The 18042-nt window shown below is 37.9% G+C and overlaps 1 protein-coding gene across 11 annotated transcripts in view; it reads left to right on the top strand.

The window, feature by feature from the left end:
• LOC145293133 (uncharacterized) overlaps positions 1-18042 on the top strand; it is a 53800-nt gene that overhangs the window by 6816 nt on the left and 28942 nt on the right. For all 11 annotated transcript variants that reach the window (XM_080139633.1, XM_080139615.1, XM_080139571.1 and 8 more), the window contains exons 2-3: positions 1070-1194; positions 13512-13677. In XM_080139633.1, the coding sequence (XP_079995759.1) occupies positions 1177-1194; positions 13512-13677 (184 nt within the window). In that variant the 5' untranslated portion in view covers positions 1070-1176. The remainder of the gene's footprint in view (positions 1-1069; positions 1195-13511; positions 13678-18042) is intronic.

Here is an 18042-nt window from a genome sequence, read left to right as displayed (position 1 = left end):
CCAACCTTCTTCCCATTCATCCATCCATCCATCCATGGCCTTGAGCCCCTAGAGGGGCATAGGCCATCCACAACTTTGTACATTGAGTTTTTTTTTTTTTCTCGGGGGGGGGGGGGAGTGCTGGCCCTATGCCCAACCTTCCCAGAAGGCACATACAGTGCCTAGCTTTCCCAAATGGTTACCCATCTGGTACTAGCCAGACTCAACGTTGCTTAACTTTGTTGATCTGGCAAGAACCAGTGTGTCAATGCAATTGTGCTGTATTCTAACCTTCTTCAAGTGAATCTTATTGAACTTGGGAATCTTTACAGAATTTCAAACAGAACTCTTTATTTATTTATTCCACTGTGAATAACTTGTTCTGGTTCGATCAGCCATTACTGGATAATTCATAATTCTATTCTTAGTATTGCCTGTACTAAGAATTGAAGGTTCAACCTTCAGAAGAGTGTCACTTAGAAGTGATTATTAGTTAGTGCTTACATCCATTGTTCAATGGATCTGTACAAATAATATTTGAATGATTCAGTGGCAAAAATATGCTATTATCACTCACCATAAAATAAAATTATAAAAATGTTCATTTCGTCAATTTTTTATGATAAAAATATGAAATGTAGTGATAATCTTCTCATTGTTGAATATCTAAGCCGTGTGTACCAACAAATAATTTTGGACAAAAGCATGCACCTTTGAGAACAATAAAATAATTATCAAATGTACCAAAAGATCATTAGAATAAAAAGAACATATGAATCTGACATCTTGTTAACACCTAGACTGTAACTTCCAGAAGTTTATTATTAGAACTGTTTGTTAATCAATGCCATTATCCGTTGTGCCACATGTGCAGAAAAGTAGTTGCTTGCATAAACCAAAAAGTTGCGAAAATAACAACTAAGATGAGGAAAGTATGTATTATTTGGATTATTTAAACCACTGTTCTGACAGCGTTTCAGCCAATGCAACCTTTTTCAGGTGCATCTTATTGAACTTAGGAATCTTTGCAGAATTTTGAAGAGAACCCTTTATTTAATCCAGTGATTTAAATTTAAATTTATTCTTTCAGCTGAATTAGTTGACAATTCCACACTGGAAGATAATGACGTCGTTCCTGGAGGAGCAATAGATCTTTTAGTTTGGCCTACGTGGTCCAATTTGGTTGAAAAGGCCATTATGGGACAAATAGCAGAGGTAAGTCCTTTTGTGTAAAAAGTTCCAAAATGTATTGCTTCTACAAAGTTTAAATAAGGGCCAGCAAAAAAAAAAAAGCAGAGAATGAGTTTAGATTTAGCTACCCTCCCCACAATCCCAGTTCTGCTTGCCTGCATGTAAAGGAACAGGTTTAACATAAAACTGTACCTTACTATAGAAAACTATTGAAGATATGATTCTTATTTAGAATTCAACCTAACTAAAAAAAAATAAAAAGCTATAGAAAAATCTTTATGATGTACAAGCACATCACGGAACAGAAAGTTCATATTCCAAAAATCACAGAAATTGATCAAGCAGCTTTTTTTGTAATAGAAAATCATTTTCTTACGATTTTTAGCGATTTTATTAGTAAATTTTATCCATTACAAGGCTGATTTTAATCTTGATATTTTAAATTGAGTTGTTATATAATATGGCAGATCAAAACAATGTTTTGTTTAGTCATAAAATTTGATTTTCTTAGAAAAAAAAACCCTACTTGATCAATTTACATAATTTTTGGAATATGACATCTTTGTTCTGTGATGAGTAAACACATTATAAAGGTTTATCTGTATTTTCTATATCTTTGTTTTTAATAAGAATTGAAAATATATAGGTTATCTCCCTTTGATTGGTTAGAGTATTTGGAAAACTCAATTGTAAAAGTGATATTCTCCTGACGGTTGAAGGTTGAATCCTCAGTGTGGGCAACCAAAAAATAAAATTGCGAATTACTTAAGACCTCTATACAGTCATTGCTGACGGAACAAGAGCATGCTACCCCTGTGAAATAAATAAAGGGTTCCACTCGAAATTCCGCCCAAATTCCTGAGTTCAACAGAAACATCCCTGAGTTTGACAAAATACACCTAAAGAAGGTCGGGGTTTACATCGACCGAAACGTGAAAATCACACCCAAGATGAAAACAGTAGTCTGATGAATCCAAATAATATGAATAACCAATCCTCATTTTAAAAATTCAGAAATGTCAAGGTCAAAAGTGATAATTAATATTTCATGATTTGTTATTTTGTGTTAATTTAGTGTGTTTATTTTGCTTTTACTAAAAAGTTATGTGAAATTTTAATGTTTTTGGAGAAATTCTTTAAAAAACTTCTTGAATGGTCTCCCCCAGTTCTGCGTGGAAGTCTTCCAAAATGAAAACAAAAAAAATGTCTTAAAAAAACTAAAATGCACAAGAGCCAAAATTTCAAACTTTGATGAACATTTGTTTATTTCAATCACTTTGGCACTAAACTGCTAACCCCAATTTTTTTTAGCAACTACTTTCTCCTTGTTTCTACTATCCGGTTTATGTGTGCATTAGGCATCTCCAAATTTTTGTATAAAATCGCCAATGTTTTACACAATATCAGCAACATCATCTTTTGTGTCTAACTTGTAATTGTGTATAATGTTTATGAATGCTGAAAGACGCTAAATTGAATAATGGAAGAACGTTCTTTTGCTATTGCTTACCATGTTAATTTTATTAATTAGACATTTCTGTACATTTTGTTGAAAATATGCGCTAAAAGCAAATTGACCCCCCTCCCCTTAGAAATAAAAAAATCTTTTAACAATTAAAATAATTTTAAGTTGTAGTTGAATTTACTATTTTAAAATATGTCAATAGTCATTTTTTATATTATATACATTACAAAGTATTGGAAATTTTATTTAAATCTTAAAAATTAATAATTATTTTTTAGAATTCTGTTTTTGTTGTTGTAATTCAATTAATTATATTATATATTATTAAAAAAGAAACATTGATTTTTTTTAAACATAATAATATTGATTTTATGTCCATTTTTATTTACAGCTTCAAGTAGGGGTAGGCTATAGAAACAAAATTTTTCAAATAAATGCCAAAAGTGGCTTATTACCTTCATTTATATGTAAATAGATGGGAACAAGTGATTTTTTTCAAAACAGGTCAAAATTGGAGGGTCGCTGGCCCCAAATGTGATTTGACCGCGTCAACGCGTGAAAATGGCCCAAATTTTGCCCCCGAACACACTTAATCATTTATTGAAAGCCACAGGGTGCATTTTTTGACTATAAATGCATTTGTATCATTAAATCTAACATTCCCATTGGCTATCCCACAAGTATAGGGCTTTTTAGGGTATCTCAGAGTCCAAAATGGGTCAAAATTACCCCAAAATTAGCCAAAAATGGTCGGAAATCACGGATTTTCCAAAATGCACCTCCCAAGCCACACAGGGTGCAATTTTTGACCATAAATGGCTCTATATCATTAAATCTAACATTCTCACTGGCTATCCCACCTATATAGGGCTTTTCAAGGTATCTTAAGGGTCCAAAATGGGTCAAATTTACCCAAAAATTAGCCAAAAATGAACGAAAATCACGGATAATCCCCAAAATGCAGGTATTATATCTCATCGGGCTCCTATAAACACTCCTGTGTGGCTTTTTACAGTTGGAAGACTGAAATAACCACCCTGTTATCTTATCATTTGTATTTAGGGTATTTAGAGATCTTTGGGGGATGTAAAAAGGGTCAAAACAATCCAAAAATGACAAAATTACGCTTTACGGTACATAACATATGAATCATTAGTTCATTCATCAATGATACTTTTTAGAAACATCGTAACTTTACTACATCAACTTCTCAGAAAGTAATTAATTGTAAATTGAACATTGAATGTCAATAAAATGCTGTCCAAGAAGAGTCTAAATTCATATTGTGCTACGGATTGTACCCGATCTGTTTAATGAGTAGTTCAAATTGTTTGAGGTATCATGCTCTAGCAATTGGTCACTTATATCCTCCACTTCAAATTGATCATCGTCCAAATCCAAACGATTGTGCAGTTCTTGTTCTGCCAGAAACCGTTCATGTTCCATATCGACGTGGAAAGTGTCAATGAGCCATTTGCGAGACAGAGACTTTTGATCGACAAAGAATCTTCGTTCATGTACATCAAATTCATCAGGATTCACATCTTTTGAAAGTATATTGAGAAGGACATGGTGATCTCGTTTCCATTTAATCATATTCACACGTCTGGAACCCTTTGCTTTGTAGACATCTTTGTCATAAATTTTTAGCGATCGATCAAGTTTATGTTTTATCCCAGGTATTGTAACATAACGAACATCACTTCCAAAGGCTTTCTGCCACAATTGTAGTAATCGCAAGGAGAACTGGTGAATATGATTTTTCTTTGTCGTGGTACCATATTTGGCAGCATGATGTTGCACAGCTTGAACACATTCAGCCTCAGTTGGAAGAGAATCAAGCAGAAGATAAGTCCAATTGTCGTAATTATAATCTTCGTCAATCTGCCCTGCTATACCAGCCATGTTCATTGCATTTTACTAACTGAAAAAGAAAGCAAAGTTCAATCAAATTCACAATTAATGCAATGCAATGTTATCGTGTCTATTTAAAGATGCCATTGCATTATTACAGAAAGAAAACATTTCCTTATTTGGTAATTTTCCATCTATAACTCAAATTAAGCCCCTTTTTGACAACCTATGTTCTTAGGGACTTTTTGACTCTTTTTGGCTAAATCGGCCATATTTAGCCCCTTTTAAAGGTCCTTATACCCCTCATTAACAGTGCAAAAGTTAGGAGAGTGCTGCTTCAAGCATTTCCCAACAGTTTCTGCCATATAGAGGTGTCTTTGGGCCCATGGGAGGTGCATTTTGGAAAATCCGTGATTTCCGACCAATTTTGGCTAATTTTGGGGTAATTTTGACCCATTTTGGACTCTGAGATACCCTAAAAAGCCCTATACTTGTGGGATAGCCAATGGGAATGTTAGATTTAATGATACAAATGCATTTATAGTCAAAAAATGCACCCTGTGGCTTTCAATAAATGATTAAGTGTGTTCGGGGGCAAAATTTGGGCCATTTTCACGCGTTGACGCGGTCAAATCACGTTTGGGGCCAGCGACCCTCCAATTTTGACCCGTTTTAAAAAAAATCACTTGTTCCCATCTATTTACATATAAATGAAGGTAATAAGCCACTTTTGGCATTTATTTGAAAAATTTTGTTTCTATAGCCTACCCCTACTTCAAGATAAGTGAAATAAGTAATATAAATAAAAAAATAAATATTTTTTAATTATCTAAACTCTTCAGCTTTATATTTAATGAAAACCGCTTTTAAAATATAAATTAATTTAAAAATGAATAAGTATCGACAATTTCATGAAAATCTGACCATTAGTTGATTTTTGCTAGATTTTTGAATCACAGGTATATTTACGCTTTCGAAATGATCACTACATCAGAACATTGTTGTAGAGGCCAGAAAGGAGTTACCTCCCTTTCGCTCAGACTTTGCATAAGTGGAGTTATCCCCCTTATAAAAGACAGGCGAATCGCCATTATGTGTTTACATTCGTTCACGGCGACATGCTGTCGGATTGGAAAACCAGCTTGCTTAACGCAAACCTTACATGGCGCTACGAACATATTGTCACTTTAAAACGTGAAATACTTATATCGCAGCATTGAACTAAAGGTATCGTTACACTATGGAACAAGAAAACGTTCTCTTATTACGTCAACTAGTCGAGTTACAAAAAGAAAACATCGAATTACGGAAGGACATCTTACACGGACGAGCGAACACACCGCAAACAAAAAGAATGCAGCGACCTTCTATAGGTCTGGACTCAACAGATAGCGAATGGGCACTCTTTTTAGACACCTGGTCACAGTACAAGGAGATGTGCAGACTCGAAAATCCAGCTGCAATGCACACCGGAAACGAACAGGTTACTGTTTGAGCTCGTTGGACCAGAACGACTCAACAACGCGGCAGAGGAATACCTTCTTCGTCAAATACGACTGGTGGCCATTCAAGGCTTACACAAGGAAGTCCACCGACAAACGTTTCACTCCATGAAGCAAAATGAGGGTGAGTCAGTGACCCATTTTTTATCGAGGTTACGTGGCCAGGCGAAATTTTGTGAATTTCGTATTTAGTGTCCGAACGAACCCACTTGCCGGCAGTAGGTTAATTACTCAGACGATATGGTGGCCGGGCAAATGATGGCAGGGTTAAGAAATATCGAACACCAGAGAAGGGTACTGGCAGAGGCAGCTACACTTCCTACCTTGGATCTAAAGTTTTCATGGTTGGTTTGCCTGGAGGCAACAGACGAGGCAACTCCACACTTTTCCGATACCACACAACCTCTCGCGATGTCTGGGGTACAAAGGTTGAATCAAGTACAACAAATGCATGAGGCAAAGGCCCTGTCGACCCCACGGGACACCAAAGCTTGCAATGGTTGTGGAAAAACATCACACCGAGGTGGATCGATGAACCGGAAAGATTGCCCAGCAGTGGGACTCAAGTGCCACTTTTGTGGAATAGTAGGGCACATTAAAAAGGTGTGCCAGAAAATTAATAGATCCAAAACGGAGGCTATAAAAAGCGGGGAGTCGTTCATGTTTTGCACCACGGATAAAGCCCCTACTCACAGACACAATGAGAGACAACCGGCAAACATTCCTCACCTTGAGTGGAATGGGAAACAGTTCCAGGTGGGCGCCCCAGAACCGCCCCCCTCAGTTACAGCAGAGGTAACTGTAATGAACAAGTGCCATGCGACCTTTGGAAGGGTGCCAAAGAAGCCGATGGAAGTGAGCACCCACGCCATCCAAGCCTTCGCGGACACAGGAGCCCAAACTTGCTCTGTTGGCCCCGAGATTCAAGGACTCCTCGGGTACCCAAATGGGTACTTGGTTCCATCTACCCATCGGATAAGTGGTATAATAAATAGCCAGTTACACATCAAGGGGGTCCTGTTTTTACATATTAAGATGGGATCAAGAGAAACACGACGGGCAGTGTATGTGTCTGACAACACATCCGGGCTCTACTTATCACAAACGGCACTTAAGGAGCTGAAATTATTGCCACCCAATTTTCCTACATCATTATCGCAAAGCAGCTCAGCGGAAACAGAAGAGACGGTCCCTTGCGGGTGTTCGCGCAGAGCACCGGCTCCGAAGAAACCAGCAGCAATCCCATTGGAGCCAACCGACATTAACAGAGAAAAATTGGAGCAATGGCTAAAGGAACATTTCAAGGCCAGCGCATTCAATACCTGTCCACACCAACCACTCCAAATAATGAAGGGTAAACCCTTAGAAATAAAATTCCTCCCAGATGCGACACCGACGGCAATCCACACACCAATACCTGTCCCCCATCATTGGAAGGAAAAGGTGAAACAAGATATAGACCGTGACGTAGCACTGGGGATAATCGAACGCGTACCGGTAGGCACACCAACTACTTGGTGCTCGAGAATGGTGGTCACACCAAAAAAGGATGGATCCCCAAGGCGGACGGTCGACTTACAAAAGTTGAACGAGGCGACCATGAGGGAGACGCACCACACTTCGTCCCCATTCAATCAGGTCTCGGTAATACCTGCACATACCAGGAAGACTGTACTCGATGCGTGGAACGGTTACCACAGTTTACCGCTGTCTCCAGCTGCACGAAACGCCACCACGTTCATCACTGAATGGGGTCGATACAGGTACTGTCGAGCCCCTCAAGGATTCCATGGATCAGGAAATGGCTACACCCGTCGATTTGATGATATCACCATGGACATGGCTCGAAAAACTCGGTGTATAGATGACAGTCTCCTGTGGGACAACTCAATGGAATCCTCATTCTGGCACACAATTGAATATATAAACCACTACGCCGATAGAGGGATTGTGTTTAACCCAGACAAGTTTCACTTTGCTGACATGGAAGTGGAGTTCGCAGGGTTTCAATTAACAGCAAACGGGATCAAACCCACAAGAAGAATGACTGAAGCCATCCTGAGCTTCCCCACCCCGACAAATATTACTGGGGTTAGGTCCTGGTTCGGACTCGTAAACCAAGTCTCCTATGCATTCTCACAAGCGGAAGTTATGGCCCCATTCCGAGAGTTGCTGAAAACAAAGGACAGGAAATTTTATTGGGATGAGACATTGGAACAGGTATTCCAAGAGTCGAAAAAAATAATAGTGGAAAGAATTGAAAAAGGCATCCAAACGTTCAAAATGAACAGAGCAACAGGACTCGCGACAGACTACAGCAAAACAGGGATATCGTATTTTCTGTTTCAAAAGCACTGTAGATGTGAGGGGGAATTAAACATGAGTTGTGGGGATGGCCATTGGAAACTCATCCTGGCGGGATCCCGTTTTACCAACGACGCGGAATCACGATATGCACCAGTGGAAGGTGAAGCCTTGGCTCTGATCTATGGGTTGGAATCATGCCGCATGTTCATACTCGGATGCCCAGACTTGGTGATTACAGTGGATCACTTATCGCTCATAAAGATATTTTTAGACCAAGCCCTGGAGAATATAAAAAACCCACGCCTGTTAAACTTCAAGGAAAAGTCACTCATGTATAAATTCAAGATAAAACATTGACCGGGGAAAATCAACTTGGCCCCTGACTGTGCATCTCGGTACCCAGCAGGCACCCCACCAAGAGACCAGGACCAATCCATTGACACCGCAGTCAAAGCCGCCTTCACATCAATGTACGAGAATGATACTACGTTAAGAGCCATCACATGGGGAAGGATTGTGGCTGCGGCAGCCACAGACGAAGAATGCAGGACTTTGAAATAACTGATTCAAAATGGCTTCCCCCAGTCACGTAACAATATACCAACCGTAGTTCGAGTCTTCTGGCCTATGCGTGAGGAGTTATATTGCCTGGAAGGAGTGATCATCAAGGGGAACAAAATCCTAATACCTCGACAACTCCGCGCAGAGGTATTGGAATCTCTTCATTCCGCTCATCAGGGTGTGAACGGAATGCTGGCAAATGCGAGACAACGACTATTCTGGCCAGGGTTGGATGCTAACATCAGGCAAACAAGAGCCCAGTGCCGCACGTGCAATGAAATCGCACCATCTCAGCCCAGGGAACCCTTGATGTCCCCAGCAGACCCGGAATTTCCATTCCAACAAGTGGTGGTTGACTTCGTCCAGATGCAGGGTAGACACTTTATGGTATATGCAGACAGGTATACGGGATGGGTTGAAGTGGCCCTAATGACGTCGGGAAGAGCCAAGACGGTGTGCGATACCTTGAGGACTTGGTTCTGTACCTACGGCGTACCGGAAGAAATTTTGTCGGATGGTGGACCACCATTTGAATCCCAGGAATACGACTCCTTTTTGAGGAATTGGGGCATACGAAAACGTACCTCATCAGCGCATTATGCCCAAGGCAACGGCCGCGCAGAGTTAGCCGTCAAAACCACGAGACGTATACTGGCGGACAATACGGACAGTTATGGACGCCTGTGCCATGATCGGGCGGCCCGAGCACTACTGACCCATAGGAACACGCCTGTCCAAGATCTGGACATGTCCCCAGCCATGATGCTGTATGGTCGGATCATTAAAGACCACCTTCCTGTCCTGCGGGACAAATACCAGGTTCGAAAACAGTGGACAGAAATAGGCAAACTAAGGGAAGTGGCAATGGCCAAAAGACACATGAGGAACGAGCAGTATTACAACCAACATTGTCACCCACTCCGGGAACTCCAGGTAGGAGATTACGTCCAGATCCAGAACCAGGACGGGAACCACCCACGTTGATGCACAAAGACGGGGAGAATCGTGGAGACCCAGGGTCGATGGAAGCAATCGAGTGACATTGCGCAACCGTCGGTTTCTCCGCAGAATACACCCGGTAGTGGATGGCCTTCGTAACATCAGACAAGAAATCCCAAACCCACCTATAAATGTGGAGACCCCACAGGCACAACCTCCGGAGGAGGCAATGGAGGTGGAACAACATGCCGACACGGAATCCCCAAGCGAGCATGAGGAAGAAATGGAAGTGGAAGATACCACGGGAGGAGATACCCAAAAATACAGTCCTCCTCCGTTAAGGGAACCATCAAGTCGGAGGACGAGAGCCCCAAGGGGTTTGTCGCCGCAAATGCCGGGGAAATCGCACGAGTATTTCTCCACATAAAAGATGACCACAACAACTTGCTTTTGTGGTCACGAGGGGGAGGGGCATGTAGAGGCCAGAAAGGAGTTACCTCCCTTTCGCTCAGACTTTGCATAAGTGGAGTTATCCCCCTTATAAAAGGACAGGTGAATCGCCATTATGTGTTTACATTCGTTCACGGTGACATGCTGTCGGATTGGAAAACCAGCTTGCTTAACGCAAACCTTACAGTTGTTTTAAAGCATTGATAATGTAAACACGATTTTAGTCTCACATTTTCATTATTTTTGTACACTATAAAAATTAAAAAAAAAAATATTGCTTGTTTATTTTAAGCTTCTTTTAAATAGTACAAAAGTTCTGATGATAATATCAAATTAGATTACAGTTACATCATGTTACATATAGAGGGGAAGGTAGATCTGTGTCATGCGTTGGAGGTGTCTAGTATGTATAAATGTTGTTTTTTTTGTACTACCTCGTTTGTTTGTCTGTTCTTTAAAATAGCTTGAAATATCATCATTCAAATTTTTTGGCTTAACATTCACAGGCAACATGAGTCGGAACAAATACACTGAGGACACTGCCAACGTTGCTACAAGGAAGGTGCGCTCTCTCTACCATGCTAAAACATTACTGACACTTGAGAGTACAAAGCCGCCATTCGTCCATGCGTGGAGTATTGTTGCCACATGTGAGCTAATACATCTACTGCTAGTCTCTTTCTCTTTAGACAGGGTCCAAAAAAAGAGTCACAAATCTAATAGATTCTGTAGTATCGGCCAACTTCCAACGTCTGTTCCATTGCAGCAATGTTGCATCCTCATGCCTGTTTTATAAGTATTTTGAATGGAATGTGTTCTGATGAACTCATAGCACTTGTGTCCCTTTGACATACAAATTCCTTATTAACATGACAAGCATGAAAATCCAAGTCCTTCACTGTTGAGGTCCATAGATAAGGGAAAGCCTTTTACTCTAATAGCTTCTTCTCTTTGACAGCTAGACTTTAGAATTCCTTCACTGTTTCCAGTTTCCATGACTGTACTGATGTTCAGAAGTTTAAATGTAATGTGAACAGACATCTTGTTACTCAACTTCCCACGATTTCCTGTTAGACATGATTCCAAATAGTAACCCCTTATGTTCCAAGTGGCAGTATGTCTCGTTTGGGGGTGAAAAAGAGTAAAAAAAAAAAAAATATTGGGTAGTTGTAAAAATCCATGTCGAACTTCCAACACATAAACAAAAAAATAGTTTTCAAACAACATGCTTTGCATTGTGATAACTTATTGTTCTTCTTCTGAAAAGGTTTTTAAATTTAAAGACTTATTTTCCCATGCGGAGAAATATCCCTGCTAGTTGATTTGGTTACACATTGACCAATCAGCTTGTAGAGAGCATCCGTTTGTCCCTATGGAAAGGCCAATAAAAACATGATAGGAAGTAAATAAGAATAGATTTGAGAGAAAGTGAAATAAATAAAGACTTGATCAAAAAGAGGTTAGATTGGATGTCAATTTTTAAAAGTCGTCCAACACATGTCAGCATGTAAATGGCGGTCACTGAGCAAGTATGAAACACAATAGTAGTGCTTATCACCACCACCACCACCACCACCACTCTTGACTTCTGTTGGAATTTAATTCACAAAGATGGACAATCAATTGAAAAAAAAATGTCTTCTGTTAGAATTCTATTAAAAGCAAACAAAATAGAAAATTGCTAAACAACAGACACTTAGACGATCAGCGTGAAAAGCTTCAAATGGTATGCCTCTCCCAATTGACTTCCTTGCTCCTTTTGGCTAGAAGGAAAGTGTAAAGGATTGGGAGGACCTTATTAACCTATTTTTGTTGTTTTTTTGTTTATTCTCCATTCCTTTGCCAATGAAATATAATTACTGTATTTCAACAAAAATTTTCAAATCTGGGTTTAGGGCAGCCCCTAGAGTGAATGTGGTATTGTGGTGATTGAGATACTTCTAGTTAAGAGTAGGATAGACAATGTTAAGTATTTGAGACCAAGGATCACTAACAATACCAATTATCCTCACACTTTTGAATGGCCTTGTGCCTAATTTGTTCATTATGCATTATTTTATATTTTGTTCAAATAAATATTGCAAAGTGTAGTATCTGTTCTGATACTATTCTTTATTTTTTGTGTCCTCAATCAATGTTGTGAAGTGGTTCGAACATGTGACTACTGTTCATATATATTTAACGAGAATGAAGCTGGTTGAAGACAATTGAAGATATGAGTTGGAATGCAAACACTTGGTTTACTTGTCATGTGTTGCTACCCAACATAGACTTCTGTAATTGTACCTAACAGAATAAATCTATTCTAAATTTTATATCTGTATCGTTTTCCACCTGACACAGTACATCTTTATGATATGCATTGGCTATCTGTCAGTTGATCATATTCCAATTTGAAACCACATTTTTGTTGTTCTTGCTTACTACAATTATATAAATCCCAAAGGAATATTTGTCATACACAAGTTTTGCATCACTTACAAGTTGTTGCTACCTGACATGGACTTCTATTATTGTACCTAATTGGATGAATTTATTTTACGTCTGTGTGTTGTTTTCCACTCGATGATACAACAATCAGTGAAGGAGAAATCCATCTAGACTGAGTAAATTTTTATTTTTGTCCCAATACCAAATGCACCTTTTTGGGAAGATATATTTTTTGCACATTAAAAACTGAACTCATGATTAACTCCACACTTGTGAGGAGGAAAATAAATAGGGATTTAAAAAGGAGAAGAAGTTAAAGAAAAAAACAATTTGACTTTTAATTTTTATATATTAATGTTTGACCACTTACCAAGGCTGAAAGCCACTCAAGGATAAGGGTCAGATGGAACAGTACTATGAAACAATTGAGAACTATGATTAATTCATAGGACACCATGACAGATATTTGTTGACATTGGTCTTAAAAGCGACCATATTGCAGTTTGTAGTGAAACATATCTGTGGCAAAGTGTTTCACAGGTAGACAGTTCTTGGAGAGAAACTTTGTTCATTGAAGTTTTCTTTAATTTTAGATACACAAAGGGAGAAGGAGAGTTCTTCGCAATGTTGGCAGCATGACAAATTCTTGCTGAGAGGCTTCTTCAAGCATGGAAAGGTAACCAAACCTTGAAGTTCAGTCAATGCAAATAGAGAATAGGGAAAAACTAGCAATGTCTCTTCTGCAGGGAAAAGAAGAAATAGTTGTTAAAGTTTTAAAGTTTTCCTGAATTTCTGGTCTTTTTCTTTTTTTTTTTTTTTTGTCGGTTTTCCAGATCATGGAACTTGGTGTCTGTTATGACATTCCGTTCTCCTCTCCAATAACTGACTACATGGATAATGAAACGAAGATGGCTTGGATAGAGAAAAGAGCATTTGTCGTTCTGTGCATCGGCGTGCATCAGGAGAATGTGGAACTATGTGATAATATACTTCCATTAGGTAAGCAACAGACAACTGGTAGTCAATCGTTCTCGTGCTAGTGTACAAAAGGGATCCCACATTTCTAGCCTCTTTAAATTTAGGTCACGTGGTATTAGCTGTCACATCAAATGAAGATAGCAATGATTTAACATGCATATAACCAGCACAAGTTAGATTTAGTGATAGCCTTTTTAATGGGGGGGGGGATATACTTGGTTGTGAAATTCCTCTTAGTAACTCGGAACTAGTTGTGTTTTAAACTTAAAAAAAAAAGTGCATTTATTTTTTTGTGGACTATTATCCTCATCTTCATAGTTGTTGTTGTTTCACCACGTTTCGGCCAACTCGTCCTCTGGCCTTCTTCAGGTGATTAACCGTGATGAGATAGGAATGCTGAGTCTTGTAATTTATTCCCAGTAATTTACAGCATTCCTATCCCGTTGTGGTTGATCACCCGAACAAGGGCGGAGGATTAGTTGGCTGAAACGTGGTGAAACAACAAGAACTATGAAGATGAGGATAACAGGCCAAAAAAAAAAAAGAATAAATGCACAAATTATGAAGCCTCATCTCAAAGGATTAAAAAAAATAAAATAATTAAAAAAAAAAAGAATAAATGCACAAATTATGAAGCCTCATCTCAAAGGATTAAAAAAATAAAATAATTAAAAAAAAAAAAGAATAAATGCACAAATTATGAAGCCTCATCTCAAAGGATTAAAAAAATAAAATAAATAAAAAAAAAAAGAATAAATGCACAAATTATGAAGCCTCATCTCAGAGGATTAAAAAAATAAAATAATTAAAAAAAAACGCCTTAAAATAAGTAAAAACACTAAAACCTTACCTAGGTATGTAGAAGAGTAATTTATCTTGCCTTTGGTAACATTTATTTATTGTATATTTGTTTCTTTACCACTTTTTTTTGGCATGGTTTTTATAGAGTAATAAATGTTTACAAATTCTTTGAAATGTTTTTCTTTTTGTTTTATGTTTTTTACTTTTTAATTCTTTACCTTTTCTGTCCTCAATCCGTGCTGTGAGGTGGTTTGAACATGTGACCACGGTTCATATATATTTAAGGAGAATGAAAGTGGTTGGAGTCAGTTGAAGCTGCAAGTTGGAATGCGAACACTTAGTAGTTTACTTGTCAGTTGTTGGTACCCAACATAGACTTGTATTATTGTACCTAATAGAATAAATCTATTCTAAATTTCATATCTGTATCGTTTTCCACCTGACACAGTACATCTTTATAATACACATTGTCCATCTGTCACAAAGTTAAAATACAGGAAAAGTGTAACAGAGTACGGACACACATATGCAAATGCATATGAAATGTGAAATGACGTCACTGTAAGGAAAAAGACTATAAAAAGGAAAGATAGCACATTGGAGAGGACGATCATGTAAGAGACGTCACAGCCATAATGAGAAGTCATGCATGGCGTGAGAATGAGGAAATAAATGTTACAAAAAAAAGGTAGTCGAGTTATTACTTGTCCTACATTCCTTGCTTGTAGACAGCATGCAGTGTGTGGGTCCCGTGTGTAAACATGTGTAATGTTACAAAAGAAGTATTGTTTCGTTTCTAGAGTTTAAAAAAATCTGATATTTCAGTTTATGGGGGGAAATGATTGAAAAACTGCACGGATCAAAAAAAAAAAAGGAGGCTACGTCATTTCATGTGATACAAGTTTGCTAATACCATGTGACCTAAATTTTCCGAGGCCATAAAGAAGCTAGAAATTTGTGCTCAGTTTCATACACTAGCACTGTTTTTTTTTTTCTTATAAAGCATCTGCATGCACACACAGATGCACACACAGATGCACGCACATGCCATGAAAAGAAACTGGAATCTTAGAAAGATCTCTATCATTCCAGTAATTATACGAGAAAACAGACTCATGAAAAAGAATTTCAAAAACTATCTGGCAAATATACCCGGTGAACCAAGTGCCAGAGAGATTCAACCAATTGCACTGAAAGAGACGGTCAGAATCTAAAAAAGATCTCTCAGTTGGAATATCTGAGTTAGCGGGTGAATGTTTGACATCTTGTAAGATGCGATGCACCATCTCGAGCTTGAAAATACTGATAAGAAAATTAAAAACACACACACACACACACACACACACACACACACACACACACACACACACACACACACACACACACACACACACACATGTCTTCCTTTTCATCAGTTCTTTTTTATTAAAATGTAGGTTTAAATTAATCATCCACACTCGTTAGCTGCATGCTAGGAATTCATGAAAGTTTAGTTGCAACAAAAGTTTTACGGAGGATTCCCTTTCTTGCCCAACACTTTTTCATAATCAGCAATTAGGGTGCTGGTTTACATTGCTTATCTTTTAAACCAACGCATTTCAGGTGAAAACATTATTATGTACTTACATTGTCATGATGACATTAGTATAAATTAAAAAAAAATGATCCAGTAGAAAAATAATTACAAGTAAAAATAGAATTTATTGAATTATCGAGTTTTATCGTATGTTTTAATATGAGAGAGTTATGTGACCAATTCAGTATGACAAACAAGGGAGGTAATCCTTGACATAAATTGACAAATTAAGTGTCCACCATTTTTAAACCAACACATTTCACAACGTAATTGTAGATAATCTTTTGTTAAAAATACATCTAGCACATCTTCTACGGAATCATTTTTCATAATTTTTTTGAATTTGTACTAATTTCATTATAACACATAAATACGTAATAATGTTTTCACCTGAAGTGCATTGGTTTTAAAGATCAAGAATGTAAACAAGCACAGTACTAAGTGCATCAGTAGCATGGGTCAACAGCTCACACTCAACTAAGTCAGTCTATAGCAGCAAACCCTTTTATAATCTCTTGTCATGTGCTTAGTTTGACTAAGAAATGGCCTCTGATTTGGCAAGCCAGAAAGGAAGTTTCATGTTGCACCAATCAGCTTAGAAATCACAAACTGTGAGCTGTTGTTGTTTATTTGTTTGTTTGTTTGTTTGTTTGTTTGTTTGTTGAGCATTATTCATCATGATGATGATTTTTGTTGGCATTCGTTTCCTCAATATCATTCTGTCAGGAATTCTTTCTAGAAGAGTATTGGAACCACATGAAGGTTGCTAACATTCCTAAATGAAAATGTTTCTATGGAACAAACTGGGTTCGAACTTGGCACACTCAGCCCATATCATTAACCATTGAGCCACCATCACCTTCCTGTTGCTGCTGTTAGTAACAACATTGCTACAAGTCAGTCAGTTTTTGATGGCAGCTAACACACATGCCAAGTCTCAACTTTACATCAAGCATCTCTATGCATTTCATAAAGATATACCTGACTAGAGAATATCAGGCATCCATCTTCTGAGGAGACTGCTAGTTGATTGATAGCTGCTTATTGGGTATTTGCAGCTAATCTTCATATCTGAAAGTCATTCCCCTATCCACCACCTGGGGACACATTGACATATAGTCAATCCACACCACTAGCATACTAGCAAAATACCAATCCCAAGATGAGTATAAGCAATATGGGTGAAAGTACAGAATAGTTAATCAATTCCCTTTCCCCATGTTAAGAATAAGTTTCTAAATAATAACTTTTGTATTTAGAAACCCATTTTTAACAGTCAAAAGGTGAGGGGACCTTTATAAACTATTCTGTACCTTCACTGACAATATTTATTGCAATAATTTTTAATTTTATAGCCCTCAAATAGCTCCAACCACTATATATGATTTCCCTCACTCTGCCTAAATCTAAACGTAGGTTCGATGAAAAAAAACTTCTTTCCCAGAACTGCCCGCCTGTGAAACATTGTTCCGCTGGGTTGCTTCCTGGTTGAATACAACATGGTGGCCTTCAAGTCCAATGTAAACAAGTTCTTGTTAAGCTGTCCCCATAATTTACACCAATAACGATTACTGCACTACTACTGTAATCCTTATCCTCGAGTACACTTCGGGCCTTAATAAGTTGAGACTCCAAGTAAAAAAAAAAAAAGAAGAGTTTTGAGGTGCGGTTGGGGGGTGGGTGGCGGTTTTGGAGGCACACTCTCTAAATGTCAAAGATTACAAAAATAAAACTAATATGCCAACATTATTTGTTATGTTGCCTAAAATACACATCCCATAATTTATTTTCAGCAGTTTAGGATTTTACCTTGTACATATATATTATTGATGCTAATGCACATGTGCACTAATCTGGTTAATGTTTTATTATATAACTCAAAATTGTAAATAGAACAATTCTTTTCTTTGTGAGTTTAGAAGGTACACCCCTATAAAAATAATGATAATAACAATAATAATAATAATAATAATATGCCCATGTCACTGCGTTGCCTAGAATATATATTC

The sequence above is a fragment of the Euprymna scolopes genome, chromosome 2 (assembly GCF_053919585.1).
Source record: "Euprymna scolopes isolate OS-2025 chromosome 2, ASM5391958v1, whole genome shotgun sequence".
In the NCBI taxonomy this organism is placed as follows: Eukaryota; Metazoa; Mollusca; class Cephalopoda; order Sepiida; family Sepiolidae; genus Euprymna; species Euprymna scolopes.
Note: the sequence above shows the minus strand (reverse complement) of the source record. Positions and strands in the feature narration are given on the sequence as shown.